Consider the following 21,057-nt stretch of genomic DNA (forward strand, 5'->3'; position numbering starts at 1 on the left):
CGGGGTATCAGGATTGCAGAAAGACTCATTAACAACCTGTGAGATGACACAGCCTTGCTTGCTGAAAGTGAAGAGGACTTGAAGCACTTACTGATGAAGATCAAAGACCACAGCCTTCAGTATGGATTACACCTCAACATAATGAAAACAAAAATCCTCACAACGGGACCAAAAGGCAATATCATGATAAACGGAGAAAAGATTGAAGTTGTCAAGGATTTCATTCTACTTGGATCAACAATCAACATCCAGGAAGCAGGATTCAAGAAATCAAACGACATTATCCCTTAGGGAAAATGTGCGGCAAAAGATCTCTTTAAAGTTCTAAAAAGCAAAGATGTCTCTTTGATGACTAAGGTGCTCCTGACCCAAGCCATGGTCTTTTCAATTGCCTCATACGCATGCAAAAGCTGAACAATAAAAAAGAAAGACCGAAACATTGACACGTTCGAATCGTGGTGTTGGTGAAGAATACTGAATATATTGCGGACTGTCAGAAGAATGAACAAATCAGTTTTGAAAGAAGTACAGTCACAGTACGCCTCAGAAGCAAGAACAGTGAAGCTTCATTGCGCTTACTTTAGACACAACATCAGAAAAGATAGTCCCTGGAGAAAGACATCGTGCTTGGTAAAGTAGAGGGTCAGTGAAAAAGAAGGAGATTCTCAATGAGATGGATTGACACCACAGCTGCACCAATGTACTCAAACATACCAACAATTGAGAGGATGGAGCAGGACTGGGGTGCCCTGAGTTGGAGCTGACTCAGTGGCAACTAACAACAATAAACAAGGGAAGGGAATAAAACATGAAACATGCTGGTACTACGTCATGAGTTTTTTGCATCTTTGCTGCTTTGTAGTATTTCTTTTGCAGAAAAGATAAACACTTCCTCTTGGTGCTTCAAATGAGAAAAGAAACATGGTCACGGGAGTCATTGCTATCAATCATCTTGGACATAAAATGGGAGACTCAGCTCAGGCCCTCTCTGTCTATTCTTCCTAAGACTAGGCAGAAGGGCTAGACAGTGGTGACAACCAGCTCTGCTCAGACCTCTTGAACAAATCTGAAAGAGGCCCGGGAAACAGTTCCCAGCAGATGGCCAGGAACCCAGGAAGAGCAATAGCTGAGAATTCCTTATTGTTGCCATGAGTAGAATATAAAGCGGTTTTCAAGGTTGAGAAGGGACAGTGTTGACATGTCGTGGGGTTGTTAAACATTGTCATAAAACAATATGTGTACTAACTGTTTAATGAGGAACTATTTGTTCTGTAAACCTTCATCTAAAGTACAATAAGAAAAAATTAAAAAAAGAAAAGAATATGAAGGGGCTTTGTTGAAAAGTTCTTTTGATGTCTGCCCCACAGGGGAATAAAAAACAAATACAAAAAAACATATACACCATGAACTAAAGAGCTATGTTGTTGTTGTTAGGTGCCATGGAGTCAGCTCTGACTCACAGCGACCCTATGATCAACAGAATGAAACACTGCCTGGTCCTGCGCCATCCTCGCAATAGCTGTTATGCCTGAGCCCATTGCTGCAGCCACTGTGTCAATCCATCTCATTGAGGGTTTTCCTCTTTTTCACTGACCCTGTACTTTACCAAGCATGATGTCCTTCTCCAGGGATTGAAAATTACTGGTGACTGGAATGTGAAAGTTGGAAACAAAGAGGAAGAATCCGCAGTTGGAAAATACGGCCTTGGTGATAGAAACATTGCTGGAGATAGCATGATAGAATTTTGCAAGACCAATGACTTCTTCACTGCAAATACCTTTTTTCAACAACATAAGCAGTGACTATACACATGGACCTCACCAGTTCAAATACACAGGAATCAAATAGACTACATTTGTGGAAAAGAGACAATGGAAAAGCTCAATATCATCTATCAGAACAAGGCCAGGGGCCAACAGCGGAACAGACCATCAACTGCTCATCAAGTTCAAGTTGAAACTGAAGAAATTAGAACACGTCCATGAGAGCCAAAGTACAACCTTCAGTATATCCCACCTGAATTTAGAGACCATCTCATGAACAGATTTGATGCGTTCAACACTAGTGACCAAAGACCAGATGTGTTGTAGAATGACATCAAGGACATCAAACACAAAGAAAGCAAGAGGTCATTAAAAAGACATGAAAGAAAGAAATGACCAAAATCTATGCCAGAAGAGACTCTGAAACGTGCTCTTGAACGTCGAGTAGCCACAGCAAAAGGAAGAAAAAAAAAAGAGCTATAAGAGAGTACAGAAGTACAACAGGGCTCAGAGAATGATGAGCTAGGAGGGATGTGAGGAGCAATGGGGAAGACTGTGGAGCTGAACCCCAAGGACATCTGGGAGTGCGGAGGACTGGTCAGCAGGGAAGAGAACCAGCGTCAGGCAAGCTAGGATAACAATGACAAGCATTCCCTGACTGAGCACCGTGTACCAAGCGGTAGTCTAGACATGGCAGATACAGAAGTGACAAAGCAGCCTCTGTGTTTTTGCAAATTTATGATGAACTCTGGGTGGCAGTTCTCACCTGAAACGAATGAGGACATTTATATTCTTTATCACTCCTAGTCTGAATATTCATACACATCTCTGCAGGACTACAGGGACCCCTAAATCCCTGCTGGTGATGTAACATAATATATGTCTATGTACTTTCTAAAATCCAAAAATGCGTGAATTCCAAAAGTCATCTGGGCCCAAGAGTTTTGAAAAGGGATTGTAGATCAAAAGTTCCAGAGATGGTTACCTGATGATCTCAAGAATGATAATTTATTGTAGAAAACTGTTTGTTCACTTAAAAGTTATTCTTATACACAAGGTTGGTTTTGTCCAACAACTTTGTTATAATTAACCCTGAACTATGCCCTCATTCAGAGCCCCAGGGTGGTGTGAAATGTTAAGCACTTGGCTGCCAATCAAAAGATTTGAAGTTCTAGTCCACTTAGAGGTACCTCAGAAGAAAGACTTGGTTACCTATTTCCAAAAAATCAGTCATTGAAAACTCTATGGAGCACAGTTCTACTCTGACACACATGGAGTTACAATGAGTTGGAATAGAATCAGTGGCAATTTTTTTTTTTTTTAATTACCTCACTGATTTAGTTCTAATGAGTTCCAACAGTACAGAAGGCCTGCAGTAAGTCTCTTAAAATTAGGGACCAAATCTGCAGCACTCTTCCTCGTAAACAACTACTTTAAAAATGAATATTAGTATTTTTCACAGGGTAAATCTACAACTCCATGCAGAATCCCCAACTGCCATATCATTACTTCAGACTGGGTGGCTGTAAGTTGAGACCTGAATGACAAAAGGGAGTCGGTCCTATGAAGATTCAGAGGAAGAACTGTCTAAGCAAGGAAAACACTGCCATGAAGAGGCCCAGTGGTGGGAGGGTCTGGCAGTGAGTTTGGAATATGGTGGGTCAGGGATGGGACACTGCGGCACATGTGAAGGCAGTCTGCATACAGCTTTGTGGTGCAAGTAAGACGCTCAGAGTATACCGTGGGTACAATGCAAAGATACTGCACAGATTTAATGAAGTTATTAATAGGGTCTGATTTAGATTTTCAAGGAGTATATTTGGGATATGAACAGTAATTCAGTTTGGGCACAGTAAAGCATATGAGTAGAAAAGAAACAAAGCTTAAACAAGAGAGATTATGGCCAGCTGACAGTGGAAGGCCTCACAGGACTACAATGACTGTGATTTCAGACAAATACTTGTGGTCACATAAAATGTTATTAATTTAATGATGGTTTTTATTTTAGCCTTTTGCATCACTATATTTATTACCACCTGATTTGAACACTATATTATAAAGACCAAAAGTATATATACAGTAAACAATTTTATCACCATCTAATAAAAACACTACATAATAAAAACCAAAGATGCTTAAAGTGATTACTTAAAAGAATGAAGATTAAGTCAATCTGGTAACAATTCACTGATGTAGCTACATTCACACATCCAAAAAGCACATGTGCAGCGTGAGGACTTTGTGATACTTTTAGGATGCCAATTTCATACCGACTATTTCTTTACGAAAATGTTAATAAGTAGCTTGGTTTTATGTAGTCCACACTATTTCCTACAAGAAATAACTATCTGATCAGTCAAACAGTTTATTTGATTCAGCAAGCAATGGTTATTTTTAAAAGATACGTTATGAAGTGATTTAAGCAACTGTCATTTGATATCACAAATACTGAAACTGTCAGTTATCCTTCTATAGTTTAGTTTTCTTTGCTAAATTACTATAATAATCTTACTCCTACATGTTTTCCTTCTATCCTTCACCTTTACAGCATCCATAATTGGGTCTTACATAGAAGTGACCAGATTTCTTAAATATATTTTTTGATGACAGTCACAGGGTCATCGCATAAAACTGTCATTCAGAGTCATTCTATCTATGCAATAAAGGCATACCATAGGAAGCGAGTATGTATTACTAACATGATCAATTATTATAAGGTATATAATTAATTATTCTCTGCAATTTAAGAATAACACTCAAGTCAGAAGTATTAATAAGAATAAATGTACTAAATTCTGAGCTACCAAAAAAGGTTTTAAGCTAATAAAAAGTTAAAATCAAACTAATTTCCCCACTCTTCAGTAAATATGAGAAAAATCTGAATAAAAAAAGTATCTTAAGCGTATATTAATGGATAAAACCATAGTTTTATCTATTACACTAGATGCATTAGGCTAATCTTAGAGAACTCCAGTGACTTGAAACTACTCACCTGTCGGAGGCAAGCAATCCTTCCAATCAAAACAGCCCGCATAAATCCCGGGCTCCAGGGAGCCAACGATGGGATCTGCTTTCAACTCAATGTAATTTTCAAAGAGCCTTTGGTCTAATTGTTTCAGTGAGGCCATGCTAACCTATAAACATACAATATAGAAGAATATTTGTGAGTTGTCTACTTGCAGGGGAAGAAAAAAGTAAAACAATGTAAACAGCAAATACTTCAGTGCATTTAAAAAAATTATTGTGGTAAAAATATACATAACAAAACATTAGCCAATTCAACAGTTTCTATATGTATAATTCAGTGACACTGATTTCGTTCTTCATGGTGTGCAAACATCATCACTATCCTTCTCTAAGTGATTTCCACCACCATTAACACAAACTCAATACTCCCTTACTTCAGTGTATTTTAAAAGCACTTAACAACCTTCCTATGAAAATACATGGTTTTATTTTATTTATTTTAAGCAGTAAAGACCACTCTTACCACAGCTATTTCGTGGGATTAAAAAAATACTCATATATAGACTACAGATCATATTAAGAACACTTTTAATAAACTTTCATTTCTGTAAGGACAGCAAAAAAGGCATTGTAAATACTAAATTGTAATAGCCAGTGAAGTAAATTTAAGTAGGAGCTATTTAAAATAATGCAACACTATTTTTCCATATTAATTACTTAGAGAAGAGTATTATTAATGGAAAATAAGCCTGTTCTGAGAGGACAGAAATCCAAATGCAGCTCTCTTTCCTTCTTCCTCCAATTACAACTCTGGCTGAATTAACTCAGAGAACTGCGGTTGTCTGGAAATGGCTAAGTGTGGGTGGCAGCTCAGGGTTCCACAGTAACTTTGGCACAGAGAACAGACGTAGGGTGCTCTCTTCCACAGATAAAACCAGAGACAAGAGAACTGTATCAGAGAGTCCTGTGTGAGCAAGGCAAAGTGGCAGATCCTTGCAGTCCACATGATCTGTGGACTCCTGGTGGTAGCAGGAGCAGAACAAGGCTGAAGTGGATAACATCAGCCCTACATGAGTGTGCCTAGTCTCACTGGCACTTAAGAGGCCAACAAGCTGCAGAAGGGGTGGGCAGAGTCCTGAACTTAGGAGAGAGTGAGAAGCATGGGGAGTAGGGAGTCTGTGGGCCCCTAGTGCCTCTGTAGTAGACTGATGGCCTGTCTGTGACTGCACCACTGGCCTACAGGACATGGCTTCTCTCCATGCCAAGCCTGAGCTTCAACAGACTGACAATAAAAAATAAGGACACATTCAAGGGAGTCCAGCAGCTATAAAGAGGAATATCAGTCAACCAGTGAAATTCAGCTGTGGAAGAGGCAGGCAACAACTTTAGCAGAAAAATAACGAAAACTTTCAAAGGAGATTAAAGTGCAACACAAAACGAGACTTTGCATATAAAGCACACTATTTCCAAAGTTAACAATTTAGTAGATTAATTGAAGAAGCTACTGGTCACTATTGGCATTGAAATACTTCCAAACACAGGGTAAAAATGTAAAGATTGATGAAAATTATGAAGGAAGAGACTTGGAAGATAGATCCAGGAGCTCAATATGCAAGAAACAGAAATTCAAGTAGAGAAATAGAAGTAGTTAGAGAACAAGTAATAATTAAACAAGAAATAGAAGAAAATTTAACTACATTAAAGATCTGAGTCTGTATTTGAATGGGCTGTGTTCCAGGCTAGACTGATGAGAAACAGCTGGACAAATTCAGTTAGTTTCTCATTTCTAAATTAAAAAAAAAAAGGAGGAAATCTTTCCAGCTCCAATGTAAACAAAATAATTTTCCTACCAAAAAGCAAGAATCAGTCTGACATCAGATTTCTCAGCTGCAACACTGGAACCTAAAATCACTGAATAATATCTACAGGCTACCAAAATGAAAGGAATACAATCCAAGAATCCTATGTTTAGCCAAGATGTCATTCACTTAATAGCATCCAAGAAATATTTTTGGATATGCAAGGTTTCAAAGAGGATATCACCTGTATAATTGGGAAAGGGCTCTAACCGAAATACAAATAAATCAGATTGATGAGAATGATGAATAAACGGTGGCAGGCAAGAAACTTTGGGTTCCCTCCCTGCATTCCTCTCTCTCTTCACCTGGTATTTATAAAGATAAGCTTAAGTAGATGATTAGAAGCATTCTGGAAACATGAAATAGAAGTCATAAATAAGAATTCTTGAAAAAGAGGAGACATCCAAAAGAAAAATACTAATAAAAATATAGAATGACAATGAAAATACAACATACCAAAATTTGTGTGATAAAATGATAAAATTTACAGCTATAAATGCAAATACTAGAAAAAAAGATTTAAGAGGTTTAAAACCAATGTTTTAATCTTCTACTTTAGACAGCTACAAAGAGAGAAAATTAAACCCAGAGGAAGTGTGAGAAAAAAAAAAGGATAAGAGCAAAAATCAACGAAATTTTTAAAAAGAGGAACATCACCAATACTAAAAGCAAGTTCTTTGAAGAGATTAATAAAACTGATTAAAAGTGAGGCAAGCCTGATCAAGAAACAAAGAGGACAAAACATAAATTACCAATAACAGAAATGAAAAAGGAACATTACTACAGATCCTACAGATATAAAAGGATATTCTGAAAGAACCACATGAACATCTCAATTGATAAAGAATAGGCATTTGGCAAAATCCAACATCCTTTCATGATAAAAATACTCAACAAACTAGGAATAGAAGATAAATTCCTAAATATAATAAAAGACATTTATGAAAAACCCACAGCTAACATCATACTCATTAAAGAAACATTGAGAGTTTTCCCTTTAAGAGCAGGAACAAGACAAGGATGCCCATTCTTCTCACTACTGCTATTCAATATTGGACTGGAAGTCCTAGCCATAGCAATTAGGCAAGAAAAAGAAATAAAAGGTACCCAAATTGGGAAGGAAGAAGTAAAACTATTCCTATTCACAGATGACATGATTCTATATATAGAAAATCCCAAAGATTCCGAAGAAAGGCTACTAGAGTTAATAAATGAATTTAGCAAAGTCGCAGGGTGGAAGGTTAATGCACAAAAATTAGACGGGTTTCTATACACCAGCAATGAATAATCTGGAAAGGGAATTAAGAAAACAATTCCATTTACAATAGCATCTAAAAGAATAAAACACCTAAGAATAAATTTAACCAGGGAGGTGAAAGGCACGTACAACTGAAAACTATAAAACATTGCTAAAAGATATTAAAGAAGACCTAAATAAATGGGAAGACATTCTGTGTTCATGGAGTGGAAGACTTAACATTACTGAGACGTCAGTACTACCCAAAGTGATCTACAGATTCAACGAAATACCTATCAAAATCCCAACAGCTTGTTTTTTTTTTCTCGCAAAAATGGAAAAGTCAATCAACAAATTAATAGGGAAGTCAATCATCAAATTAATAGAGAATTGCAAGGGGCCTAAAATAACCAAAGCAATCTTGAAAAAGAACAACAAAGTAGGAAGAGTCACAACTTCCCAATTTCAAAATAGACTATAAATCTACAGTAATCAAAACAGTGTGGTACTAGTATAAGGATAGACATATAGACTGATGGAATGGAATTATGAGTCCAGAAAGAAATTAATACATCTTTGGTAAATTGAATTTTTGACAAGGGTGCCAAGATCATTCAATGGGGAAAGAATAATCCCGTCAAAAAATGGTTCTGAGACAACTGGATCTTGACATACAAAAGAATGAAGTTGGACTTATACTTTACACCCTACACAAAAATTAACTCAAAATGGTTCAATGACCCAAATATAAGAACTAAAACCATAACACTCTTAGAAAAAAACATACAGGGGTAAAGTTTCCAGATCTAGTTTTTGACAATGGATTCTCAGATATGACACCAAAAGTATGAGCAAAATAAGATGAAATGGATGAACTGGACTTCATCGGAATTTTTAAAATCTTTTGTGCATCAAAAGACTTAACAACAAAGTGAAGATAACCTACAGAATGGGAGAAAACATTTGGAAACCACATATTTCATAAACGATTTAATACCCAGAATATATAAAGAACTTTTACAATTCAACAACAAAAAGATAAACAAACCAATTTAAAAATTGGCAAAGGATTTGAGAGACATTTCTTTAAAGAAAATACACAAATGGTCAATAGGCACATGAAAAGATGCTCAAAGTCATTAGACATCAGGGAAATCTAAAACAAAACCACAATGGGATACCATTTCACTCCTACTAGTATGGCTATTATCAGAAAAGTGGAATAACAACTGTTGCCAAGGATGTGGACATACTGGAACACTCATCCATTGCTGGTGAGACGGAAAATGGTACAGCCACCGTGGAAAAGAGTTTGCCAGTTCCTCAAAGGATAAACACAGAATTAACATATGATCCAGCCATTTCACTTTTTCAAGTTAGAAGAATTAAAAGCAGTGACTCAGACAGTTCCTTGCACACCAATGTTCTTTACAGCATTACTCACAATAGGCAAGAGGTGGAAACAACTCAAGTGTCCACCAAGAGATGAATGAATAAATCAAATGCGGTACATACATACATGGAATATTAAAGCCAAAAAAAACCAAACCAGTTGCCTTCACGTTGATTCTGACTCACAGTGACCCTATACGACAGGGCAGAACTGCCCTCATAGGGTTTCCAAGGCTGTAATCTTTCCTTACAAAAGCAGCCTGCCACATCTTTCTCCCACTGAAAGGGTGATAGGTTTGAACTGCCAGCTTTTTGGTAAGCATCCTAGTGCTTTACCACTGCACCACCTGGACTCCTCAGTGGAATGTTGGAATATTACTCAGCCATAAATAGAAATGAAGTCCTGATACAAGCTAGAAAATGACTGGACCTTGAAAACATTATGCTGAGTGAAATAAGTCAAACACAAAGGGGCACAGTCTCAGGCTGGGTCTTCTAGAGAAGCGAAACCAATGAAGCATATATATACAAACACACATTCATACATGTATATATACGTGTATGTGTATATATAAATATATATTATACATATAATGTATATATACACACAGACCAGCCAATATGGTAACTCCCGTCTTTGCCTGCTGATACAGAAGCATGTGGAGCCCAAAGTGGCCAGGAGCATTCTTAACTTACACTTCAAAGAAATCAGTGTTGTGTCTCCAGGTGGGAACATAACTCCCGTTGGAACTAAGGCCTCCAGATCCACAGAGCACTGGGTCGAATCAACAGGAAGCAACAATTTTGTGAGTCACCAGGGGTAATAGTGAGTGGTGCCACTCCCATCTCAACCCCTTGATTCCTGGACCCAGGTATCCTGGCCATGGGAGAAACGGCACCATATATTGGATGCTGCTTTAGAGCATATATATCCTCGAGAACAATGCCTTAACCCTGTAAACTATTGCCACCTAGCTGGCAATGTAATTCTATCTTTAAGAGGTCATTCTATTGTTCCATCAAGCCAGCTGCTTCAGGATGATAGGCAACATGGTAAGGCTGGTGAATTCCATAAGCATGAGCCCACTGCCACACTTCATTCACTGTGAAGTGAGTCCCTTGATCTGAGACAATGCTGTGTGCGACATCATGATGGTGGATAAGGCATTCTATGAGTCCACAGATGGTAGCTCTGGCAGAAGAATTGTGTGCAGGGAAGGCAAATTCATATTCAGAGTAAGTGTCTATCTCAGTGAGAATAAAACACTGGAAAATGAAAGTGATTCAGTGTAAGCAACCTGTCACTACGTTGCTGACTGATAGCCTCGAGGAATGGTACCATATTGGGGACTCAGTGTTGGTGTCTGCTGCTGGCAGATTGGGCACTCAGCAGTGGCTGTGGCCAAGATGGCCTTGGAGAGCAGAAGTCCACGTTGCTGAGCCCATGCATAACTTCCATCCCTGCCACCATGGCCACTTAGTTTATGAGACTGCTGGGCAATGAAGAGAGTGTCTGGGGAAACAGGATGACCAGTTTCCACACAACATGTCATTCTATCCACTTGAATGTTAAAATCCTCCTTTGCTGAGGTCACCCTTTGGTAAACATTCACATGAGACACAAATATCTTCACTTTTTTGGCCCATTCAGAGGCCTACCCACATACCTCTTCCCCATACTCCCTTGTCACCAATTTTGCAATTATGTTCTTTCCCAGTCCCTGACCATCCAGCTGAACTATTTTCCACAGCCCCACGAATCAGTATACAATCGCACATCTTGCCATTTCTCCTTCCCAGCAAGTGAATAACCAGATGCACTTCTCAAAGTTCTGCCCATTTGGAGGATTTGCCTTTACCACTGTCCTTCAGGGAGGTCTTAGAAAGGGGCTGCAGTGCTGCTGCTGTCCACTTTCAAGTGGTGCCTGCATACCATGCAGAACCATCTGTAAACCAGGCATGAGTTTTCTGTTCCTCAGTCAACTGATCATAAGGAACTCTTCATGAGGCCATAGGTACAGACCAGGAGAAAGCAAGTAATATGACAGGAGTGAAGACCATGGGCATTTGGGCCACTTCCTCATATAACTTACTTTGCTGTCAGGTCCTGCTCAAGTCCAATCATGTATATACTACTTCCATTTAATGATGGAGTGCTGCTGTGCACGTCCAACTTTATGGCTCTGTGGGTCAGAAAACACCTAGTTCATGATGGGCATCTCAGGCCACATGGTGAATTGGTGGCCCATGATTAAGTGTTCAGTTTCTACTAAGGCCCAGTAACAAGCCAAAAGCTGTTACGCAAAAGGAGAGTAGTTATTTGCAGAGGATGGTAGGGCTCTGCTCCAAAATCCTGAGGGTCTATGCTGTGATTCCCTAATAGGGGCCTGTCAAAGGCTCCGAACAGCACGTCTATCTGCCACTTATATCTCAAGCACCATTGGATCAGCCAGATCACATGGCTCAAGTGGCAAAGCAGCTTGCACGACAGCCTGAACCTATTGCAGAGCCTTCTCTTGTTCTGGGCCCCACTCAAAACTAGCAGCTTTTCGAGTCACTTGATAAACAGACCAGAGCAGCACACCCAAATGAGGATATATGTTGCCTTCAAAATCCAAAGAGGTCCACCAAGCATTGTGCCTCCTTTTTAGCCGGCGGAAGGGCCAGACGTAACAACTTATCCTTCACTTTAGAAGGAATATTTCAACATGTCTCACATTGCTGGACCCCAGGATATTTCACTGAGGTGGAAGGTGCCTGAATTTTTGTGGGATTAATTTCCCACCCTCTAGCATGCAAATGTCTTACCAGTAAGTCCAGAGTCATTGATATTTCCTCCTTAGGAGGTCCGATCAGCATAATGTCATCAATGTAATGGACCAGTGTGATGTCTTCTGGAAAGGAAAGGCGATCAAGATCCCTGTGGACTAAATTATGACACAGGGCCGGAGAGCTGATATACCCCTGAGGTAGGAGAGTGAAGGTGTATTACTGGTCTTGCCAGCTAAAGGCAAACTGCTTCTGGTGATCCGTTGAAACCAGAATTGAGAAAAAGGCATTGCCCAGATCAGTAGCTGCATACCAGCTACCATGAAATGTATTAATTTGCTCAAGCAATGAAACCACATCTGGAACAGCAGCTGCAATTGGAGTCACCACCTAGTTAAGTTTAAAATAATCCACTGTCATTCTACAGGATTTATGTGTCCATACCCCCACCACAGGCCAAAGAGGAGAGTTGAATGCGGATGTGGTGGGAATCACCACCCTTCCATCCTTCAAGTCTCCTTCAAGTCCTTATTGGTATCAGTAATCTCTGCAATCTGTCCAGGAATATGGTATTGCTTTTGATTTACTATTTTCCTACGCAGAGACAATTCTAATGGCTTCCACTTGACTTTTCCTATCATAATAGGCCTTACTCCAGGTGTTAGGGATCAAATGTGGGGCTTCTGCCAGCTGCTGAGTATGTCTATTCATTCTGGAACTGGAGAAATCACTACAGGATGAGTACGGGGATCCACTGGACCCACTGAGCTAAGACTCCATTGATAACCTGGCTTCCATACACCCCTACTTTGACTGGTGGGTCACAGTGGCATTCTGGGTCTCCTGGAATTAGTGTCAGTTTTCAGTCATCCCCGAAAAGTCTGATTACTTCCTTTTCCCCCATGAACAGTCACTCTTCTAAAAGGCCATAGATCACTTTGGGGAAGGCTGGGAGAAACAGTAACAATATAAATTTTTGACACTGCAGTGGGGTCCTTCCTCAAGGGCACTCCCCTTCATTCAAGAGGCTATAGGTCTAAAAACTGGCTCAAGTCTGAATTGACTGAGGGGCCCTGACTCTATTCTGGTGATTAAAGTTAGACTGCTGTTCACTGGACCTAGAATTCTTCCACTTGTACAGATCAAGTAAATATTTAGTAACTTCCATCTATTCACTTCTAGGGACACCATGACTTAGTAGCCAACACCATAAGTCCATATGACTCAGACTACTCTGATTACTGTTTTGACTCTGCTGTTCATTACCTTGTCTTTGTCTATTAAGTGCTGCCACATGGCCCCTGCCACCAACAAGCCCATTTGTAGTTAGATGTCTTAATTCACTTAGGGCAGCTCCTACTGTCTAATATGACTTACATAAAATAGTAATCATAGCAGTCTTCAAGGATGCTGGGGCTCCTTTCACAAATTTGTTCCTCACCATTATAAAAAGTATGTGCTCTGGGCATTCCATGGGTGAGTCTGTGGGACCAACCTGATAAGTCTACTCTGATATGACAATTTCCCTAAGCCTTTGGATACCTTCTTCTACAAAATACCAAGGCAGGTCTGGCACTTCAATTTGATTTAGTGTAGGCTGCCACTTAATCCATGCCTCAGTAAACCAACCAAATAAACTATTAGATCCTTTTCTAAGCTCTTGAGTGGAAACACTGGATAAACGATCTGTGCTTAGTGAGCCCATATCAATAAACTCAGGGAGTGAGAAATCTGAGCACCTGCAGGCAGGAGGCTTGCTGTTGGAGCGGGGTGCCTCTGGGAACTCGTCAGCAGAGCTAGGCTTGCCGACCCACAGAGCTAGAGAGCTGAATACCTTTGCGCCAAGACTTCCTGGTGCAGTGCGGTGCCTCTGTCACTTATTGGAAGAGCTAAAGAGCTTTGAAACACTTCCCAAGCAAGGCAGAGGCTGGGCCAAGTGGCCGAAGTAACCCTGCCTGTGGGTACGGCTGAGAAAAGACTGTCCTGATCAAATAAGTGTATACTGAATTGTAACCTGTTACTTCCCTAATAAACCCCATAATTAGATAAAAGGAGAGAGAAGTGAGTAGAGATGGGGGAAGACTGATACCAAGCCACATGGAGATCTCCAGTGAACCAGGAAAGAAACTGAAGAGACAAGGACCTTCCTCCAGAGCCGATCAAGAAAGAAAGACGTCCCAAAGAGCCGGCACCATGAATTTGGACTTCTAGACAACCTTAATGACATGGATAGAGTCAAGCTTTCTGGACCTTCATTTGCTGATGTGGCATGACTCAAAATGGAAGAAACAGGTGAAAATATCCATTAATAATCAGAACATGGAATGTATGAAGTATGAATCTAGGAAAACTGGAAGTAGTCAAAAATGAAATGGAACATGTAAAAATCACTACGCTAGGCATTAGGGAACTGAAATGGACTGGTACTGGTCATATTAAATAGAATAATCCTATGACCTACTATGCAAGCAACGACAAATTGAAGAGGAATGGCGTGGCATTCATCATCAAAAAGAACATTTCCAGATCTATCCTGAAGTACAACACTGTCAGTGATATAATAATATCCATATGCCTACAAGGAAGACCATATAATTTTTACCAACTTCTACGGTCTGAAATTGATTGAACGTGCAATCAGGATGCATTGATAATTACTGGTGATTAGAAAGTTGGAAACGAAGAACCATCAGTAGTTGGAAGATATGGCCTTAGTGACAGAAACAATGCCAGAGATCGCATGACAGAATTTTGCAAGACCTACGACTTCTTCATTGCAAATACCTTTTTTCAACAACATAAACAGTGACTATACACATGGATCTTACCAGATCAAATACACAGGAACCAAACTGACTACATCTGTGGAAAGAGACGATGGAAAAGCTCAACATCATCTATCAGAACAAGGCCGGGGCTGACTGTGGAACAGACCATCAATTGCTCATACGCAAGTTCAAGTTGAAACTGAAGAAAATTAGAACAAGTCCACGAGAGCCAAAGTACGACCCTGAGTATATCCCACCTGAATTTACAGACGATCTCAAGAATACATTTGACGTGCTGAACACTAATGACTGAAGACCAGATGAGCTGTGGAATGACATCAAGGACATCATACATGATGAAAGCAAGAGGTCATTAAAAACACAGGAAAGAAAGAAAAGACCAAAATGGAGTCAGAAGAGACTCTGAAAGTTGCTCTTGAACGTCAACTAGCTAAAGCAAACAGAAGAAATGATAAAATGAAAGAGCTGAACATAAGATTTAAAAGGGCAGCCTGAGAAGACAAAGTAAAGTATTATAATGACATGTGTAAAGACCTGGAGATAGAAAAGCAAACGGGAAGAACATGCTTGGCATTTCTCAAGCTGAAAGAACTGAAGAAAAAATTCAAGCCTCAAGTTGCAATACTGGAAGATTCTATGGGGAAAATGTTAACGCAGGAAGCATCAAAAGAAGACGGAAGGAATACACAGAGTAACTGTACCAAACAGAACTGGCTGATATTCAACCATTTCCGGAGGCAGCATACAATCAGGAACCGTTGGAACCAAAGGAAGAAGTCCAAGCTGCACTGAAGGCAATGGCGAAAAACAAGGCTCCAGGAATTGACAGAATACTAATTGAGATGTTTCAACAAATGGATGCAGCGCTGGAAGTGCTCATTTTTCTATGCCAAGAAATTTGGAAGATAGCTACTTTGCCAACCGACTGGAAGAGATTCACATTTATGCCTATTCCAAAGAAACGTGATCCAACCGAATGTGGAATTATCGAACAATATCATTAATATCACACACAAGTAAAACTTTGCTGAAAATCATTCAAAAGTGGCTGCAGCACTATATCGAGAGAGAACTGCCAGAAATTCAAGCCAGATTCAGAAGAGACTGTAGAACCAGGGATGGATCCTGACTGAAAGCAGAAAATACCAGAAAGATGTTTACCTGTGTTTTATTGACTATGCATAGGCATTAGACTGTGTGGATCATAACAAATTATGGATAACACTGCAAAGAATGCGAACTCGAGAACACTTAATTGTGCTCATGAAGAGCTTGTACACAGATCAAGAGGCAGTTGTTTGGCCAGAACAAGGGGATACTGCGTGGTTTAAGTCAGGAAAGGAGTGCTTCAGAGTTGTAGCCTTTCACCATACCTATTCAATCTGTATGCTGAGCAAATAATCCAAGAAGCTGAACTATATGAAGAAGAACATGGCATCAGGATTGGAGGAAGACTCATTAACAACCTGCATTATGCAGATGACACAACCTTGCCTGCAGAAAGTGAAGAGGACTTGAAGCACTTACTGATGAAGATCAAAGACCACAGCCTTCAGTATGGATTACACCTCAACATAAAGAAAAAAATCCTCATAACTGGGCTAATAAGCAACAACACAATGAATGGAGAAAAGATTGAAGTTGTCAAGGATTTCATATTACTAGGATCCACCATCAACACCTATGGAGGCAGCAGTCAAGAAATCAAACAATGCACTGCACTGAGCAAATCTGCTGCAAAACACCTCTTTGAAGTGTCAAAAAGCAAAGATGTCACCTTGAAAACTAAGGCACACCTGACCCAAGCCATGGTGTTTTCAATCATCTCATATGCATGTGAAAGGTGGACGATGAATAAGGAAGACCGAAGGAAAAATGACACTTTTGAATTGTGGCGCTGGCGAAGAACATTGAATATACCATGGACTGCCAAAAGAAGGAACAAATCTGTCTTGGAAAAAGTACAACCATAATGCTCCGTAGAAGCATGTTATTAGGAGGGATCAGTCCCTGGAGAAGCACATCATGCTTGGAAATGCGGAGGGTCAGCGAAAAAGAGGAAGACCGCCAATGAGATGGATTGACACAGTGGCTGCAAAAGTGGGTTCAAGCATGACAACAATTGTGAGGATGGCGCAGGACCAGGCAGTGTTTCATTCTGTTGTACACAGGGTCGCTATGAACCAACTCGACGGCATCTAACAAGAACAACAGGAGCTGGGGGAAGGGAAGAATGGGTTTTTTCTTAAGGAGTATTGAGTTTATTTTGGGCGATGAAAAAGATTTTGTAATGGATAGCAGTGATAGTCGAACACCACAGTGAATGTAATTAATGTCACTAAATTGCATACTTAAAAATGGTTAAGATAATAAATTTTCTGTTAGATATATTTTAACACAATACAATTACAAATAAAAAAAGGATAGCTTGACAACACAGAGAAAATTGATAAATTCCTGAAAAACACAACTGTCTGAAAATTGCACAAGTAGCCCTATATTTATTAAATAAATTTAGTCCATTGTGAAAAAAGTCTTCACACAATAAAAACTTCAAGTGATTTCACCAGTGACTTCTACCAAACATTTAAGGAAAATATAATATCACACACTAATTTTTCAAAGAATAGAGACTGAGAGAGCACTTCCTATAATCCTGGTATCAAAAACTGACAAGGATATATTGCAAAAGAACTACAGGCCAACAGTCCTCATGAAAAAAAGACATTAAGAATCCTAACAAACTTTTGGCAAATTGAACCTACAATAAAAGAGTATGCATAATAAAGAAGTGGGATTTATCCCAAGAATGAAAGGTCAGTACAGTAAGTCTCGGGGTTACGAATATCCGACTAATAGACAACTTGTACTTGTCCTTTAATGGTACGTAAATTTGCCCTCACTAGGAAACAACTGAACCAACTCCTACTCGCAACAAATTCTTCATCAGGATCACCTTCACTTGCTGCATGTGCAGGTTTTAAATCATTGAAAAGGCTTCTAGTCTCTTCTTGCACTAAAGTAAGGCTAAATAAGAACTTTATGCAGCTGTTTCAACTTCCCTACAAATTCGACTTAAAGACACACTTAGGAACGGATCTCATTCATAACCTGGGGGCTGCCTGTATAACATATGATAGTCAGTGTAATTCACCACATTAATAGAATAAAGGAGGAAAAAATATACAGTCAATTCAACAGATTAAAAAAAAGCACTTGATAGAATTCCCCATACTTTCATGATAAAAAATTTCAGTAAACTAAGAGTAGAAAGAAAATCAATCTTATAAAGGGTATCTATAAAAAAAATAATAAAAATATAGTACACTTTCCCACAAGATGAGGAATAAGGCAAGCATGTCCCCTCTCAAGACTTACATTCAAGGTTGTACTGGACGTCCCAATCCATGCAACAGGTAGGAAAAAAAATCCGAAAAGAAGTAAACTTGTCCTTATTCACTGATGACATGGTTACATGTGTAGAAAATCTAAACAAACTGAAATCTAGAATATAAATTATCTGCTTCTAAATTACAATAGTGCAATAGCCACAAGGTAGGTATTTCCATTACAACAGGAGAAAATGGAGGGAAAGAAGGCATAACAGGCACCAAGCAACTTAGCAGAATACATTACATTAGCCCTCAAGGCTTGAAAATAATCCTCTGTTCTCTGAGACCATTCACGCAATAGCCCTGCCCTCCAGACTCCAGGTATTGGTCACACTCTCTGTATTCTGAGTGGAGGCCCCCAGCCCTGGGCTTCAGCTCCACCCTCCAGGCCCACTGGAACTCTGCTCCCTTGGCTTTAGGCATACCATTTTCCTAGTCCATCTGAGTGGCGACTCCACCCTTAGAAACACCAGAGGCCATGGCTCCACCCTTTGAAACCCCAGAGGTTGTGGCCATAACTTTTGAGACTGAGACAGCTCGGCTTCCTGTGTTCCTTGTCTCTTCAGCTTCTGCTTCTTGGTTCCTTGGCCTCTCGGCCTCTTGGGCCTCACAATCGCATCTGCCCTGCTGGACAAGTGTTCCAAAGCTCTGTAGCTCCACTGGTAAGTGCCTAGAGGCACGCCACTCCACCAGCAGACTTCTACCAGAAAGTACTCAGCTTTCTTGCTCCGTGCGTTAGCAAGCCTAGCTCCACTGATTATTGCCCAGAGGCACCCTACTCTGCCAGGAAGCCTCCTGCACAAATGCACTCAGCTCTTTTGCTCCATGGGTCGGCTCCAGTGTTGTCTGGCACTGGTCTCCTGGTTCTGCTGCTGCCAGTCCTCTGCTGTGGCCAGTCCTCTGCTGCTGCTTCTCACCATATGCACCTTCTCTGGTGTTAACAGTTCTTTTAACTTCCTTCTGAGTCCTCTATCCATTCACAGTTTCAAAACCGCTTCCACATTTTAGGTATCTGTTAGAGTAGCACCCTACTCTCTTACTACTAAATTCAGGGCAACAGGTCCAGAGGAAGTCTTTCTCTGTCAACTCTGGAGGAAGGTCCTTGTCATCAATCTTCCCTTAGTCTGGGAGCTTCTCAGGACAGGAATCTCCAGTCAAAAGGACACGCTCTGCTCCCAGCGCTGCTTTCTTGGTGGTATGAGGTCCCCCACTCTCTGCTCGCCTCCCTTTCATCTTTTGTAAGATAAAAGGTGGTGCAGGCACACCCCAAGGAAACTCCCTTTACATTGGATCAGGGATGTCCTAAGTAAGGGTGTTACATCCCACCCTAATCCTCTTTAACATAATCTAATCTTGCCTCATCAACCACAGGTAGAGATTAGGATTTACAACACATAGGAAAATTACATCAATCACAAAATGGAGGATAACCACACAGTACTGGGAATCATGGCTTAATCAAGTTGACATATACTTTTGGGAGACACAATTCAATCCATGACAGTCCAGTTGTAAGGATTTTTGTTTTCTTTATGTCGAGGTGTAATACATACTGAAGGCTGTGGTCTTTGATCTTCATCAGTAAGTGCTTCAAGTCCTCTTCACTTTCAGCAAACAAGGTTGTGTCATCTGCATAACGCAGGTTGTTAATGAGTCTTCCTGCAATCCTGATGTCGTGTTCTTCTTCATATAGTCTGGTTTCTTGGATTATTTGCTCAGCAAACAGACTGAATAAGTATGGTGAAAAGATACAGCCCAGACTCACACATTTCCTGACTTTAAACCAGGCAGTATCCCTTTGTTCTGTTTGAATGACTGCCTCCTGATCTATGTACAGGTTTCTCATGAGCACAATTATGTGTTCTGGAATTCCCATTATTCATAATGCTATCCATAATTTGTTATGATCCACACAGTTGAATGCTTCTGCATAGTCAGTAAAACACAAGTAAACTTTTAGCTAGAGGGGAAAAAAAAAATAGAGAAAAGATGAAAATCACCAAAATAAGAAATGAAAGAGGACACCAGCATTTTTTAATGAGATGGAGAAAAAAATGACCAACTTCATATAGAAAGGGAAGAGGCACCGAAGAATAAATAAAGCATTACTCAAGAAGAACATAGTGGGATACCTCACACTACCTGATTTTAGAACCTATTATACCACCACGGTAGTCAAAACAGCCTGATACTGGTACAACAACAGATACATAGACCAGTGGAACAGAATTGAGAATCCACACATAAATTCATCCACCTATGAACAGCTGATATTTGACAATGGCCCAAAGTCAAGTAATTGGGGAAAAGACAGTCTCTTTAACAAATGGTGCTGGGATAACTGGATATCCATCTGCAAAAAAACAAACAAGACCCATACCCCACACCATGCACAAAAACTAACTCAAAATGGATCAAAGACTTAAATATAAAATCGAAAACAATCAAGATCATGGAAGAAAAACTAGGGACAATGCTAGAAGCCCTAATACATGGCATAAACAGAATACGAACCATAAGTAACAATGCACAAGCACCAGAAGAGAGACTAGATAACTGGGAGCTTCTAAAAATCAAACACTTACGCTCATCAAAAGATTTCACCAAAAGAGTCAAAAGACAACCTACAGACTAGGAAAAAAATTTTGGCTACAACAAATCCGATCAGCATCTGATCTCTGAAATCTACAAGATACTAGAAAACCTCAACAACAAAAGGCAAATAACCCAATTAAAAAATGGGCAAAGGATATGAACAGGCATTTCGCCAAAGAAGATATTCAGGCGGCTAACGGACACATGAAGAAATGCTCACGATCATTAGCCATTAGAGAAATGCAGATCAAAACTACAACGAGATATCATCTCACCCCAACAAGGCTAGCATTA

The 21,057-nt window shown here is 39.9% G+C and overlaps 1 protein-coding gene across 5 annotated transcripts in view; it reads right to left on the reverse strand.

Annotated features, from left to right (window-relative positions):
* Positions 1-21,057, reverse strand: part of EXOC2 (exocyst complex component 2) — a 366,769-nt gene that overhangs the window by 66,388 nt on the left and 279,324 nt on the right. For all 5 annotated transcript variants that reach the window (XM_004387908.2, XM_023742032.1, XM_023742035.1 and 2 more), the window contains one exon: positions 4,756-4,897. In XM_004387908.2, coding sequence (XP_004387965.1) covers positions 4,756-4,897 — 142 coding nt within the window. The remainder of the gene's footprint in view (positions 1-4,755; positions 4,898-21,057) is intronic.

This window comes from Trichechus manatus, unplaced genomic scaffold (genome assembly GCF_000243295.1).
Source record: "Trichechus manatus latirostris isolate Lorelei unplaced genomic scaffold, TriManLat1.0 scaffold00198, whole genome shotgun sequence".
In the NCBI taxonomy this organism is placed as follows: Eukaryota; Metazoa; Chordata; class Mammalia; order Sirenia; family Trichechidae; genus Trichechus; species Trichechus manatus.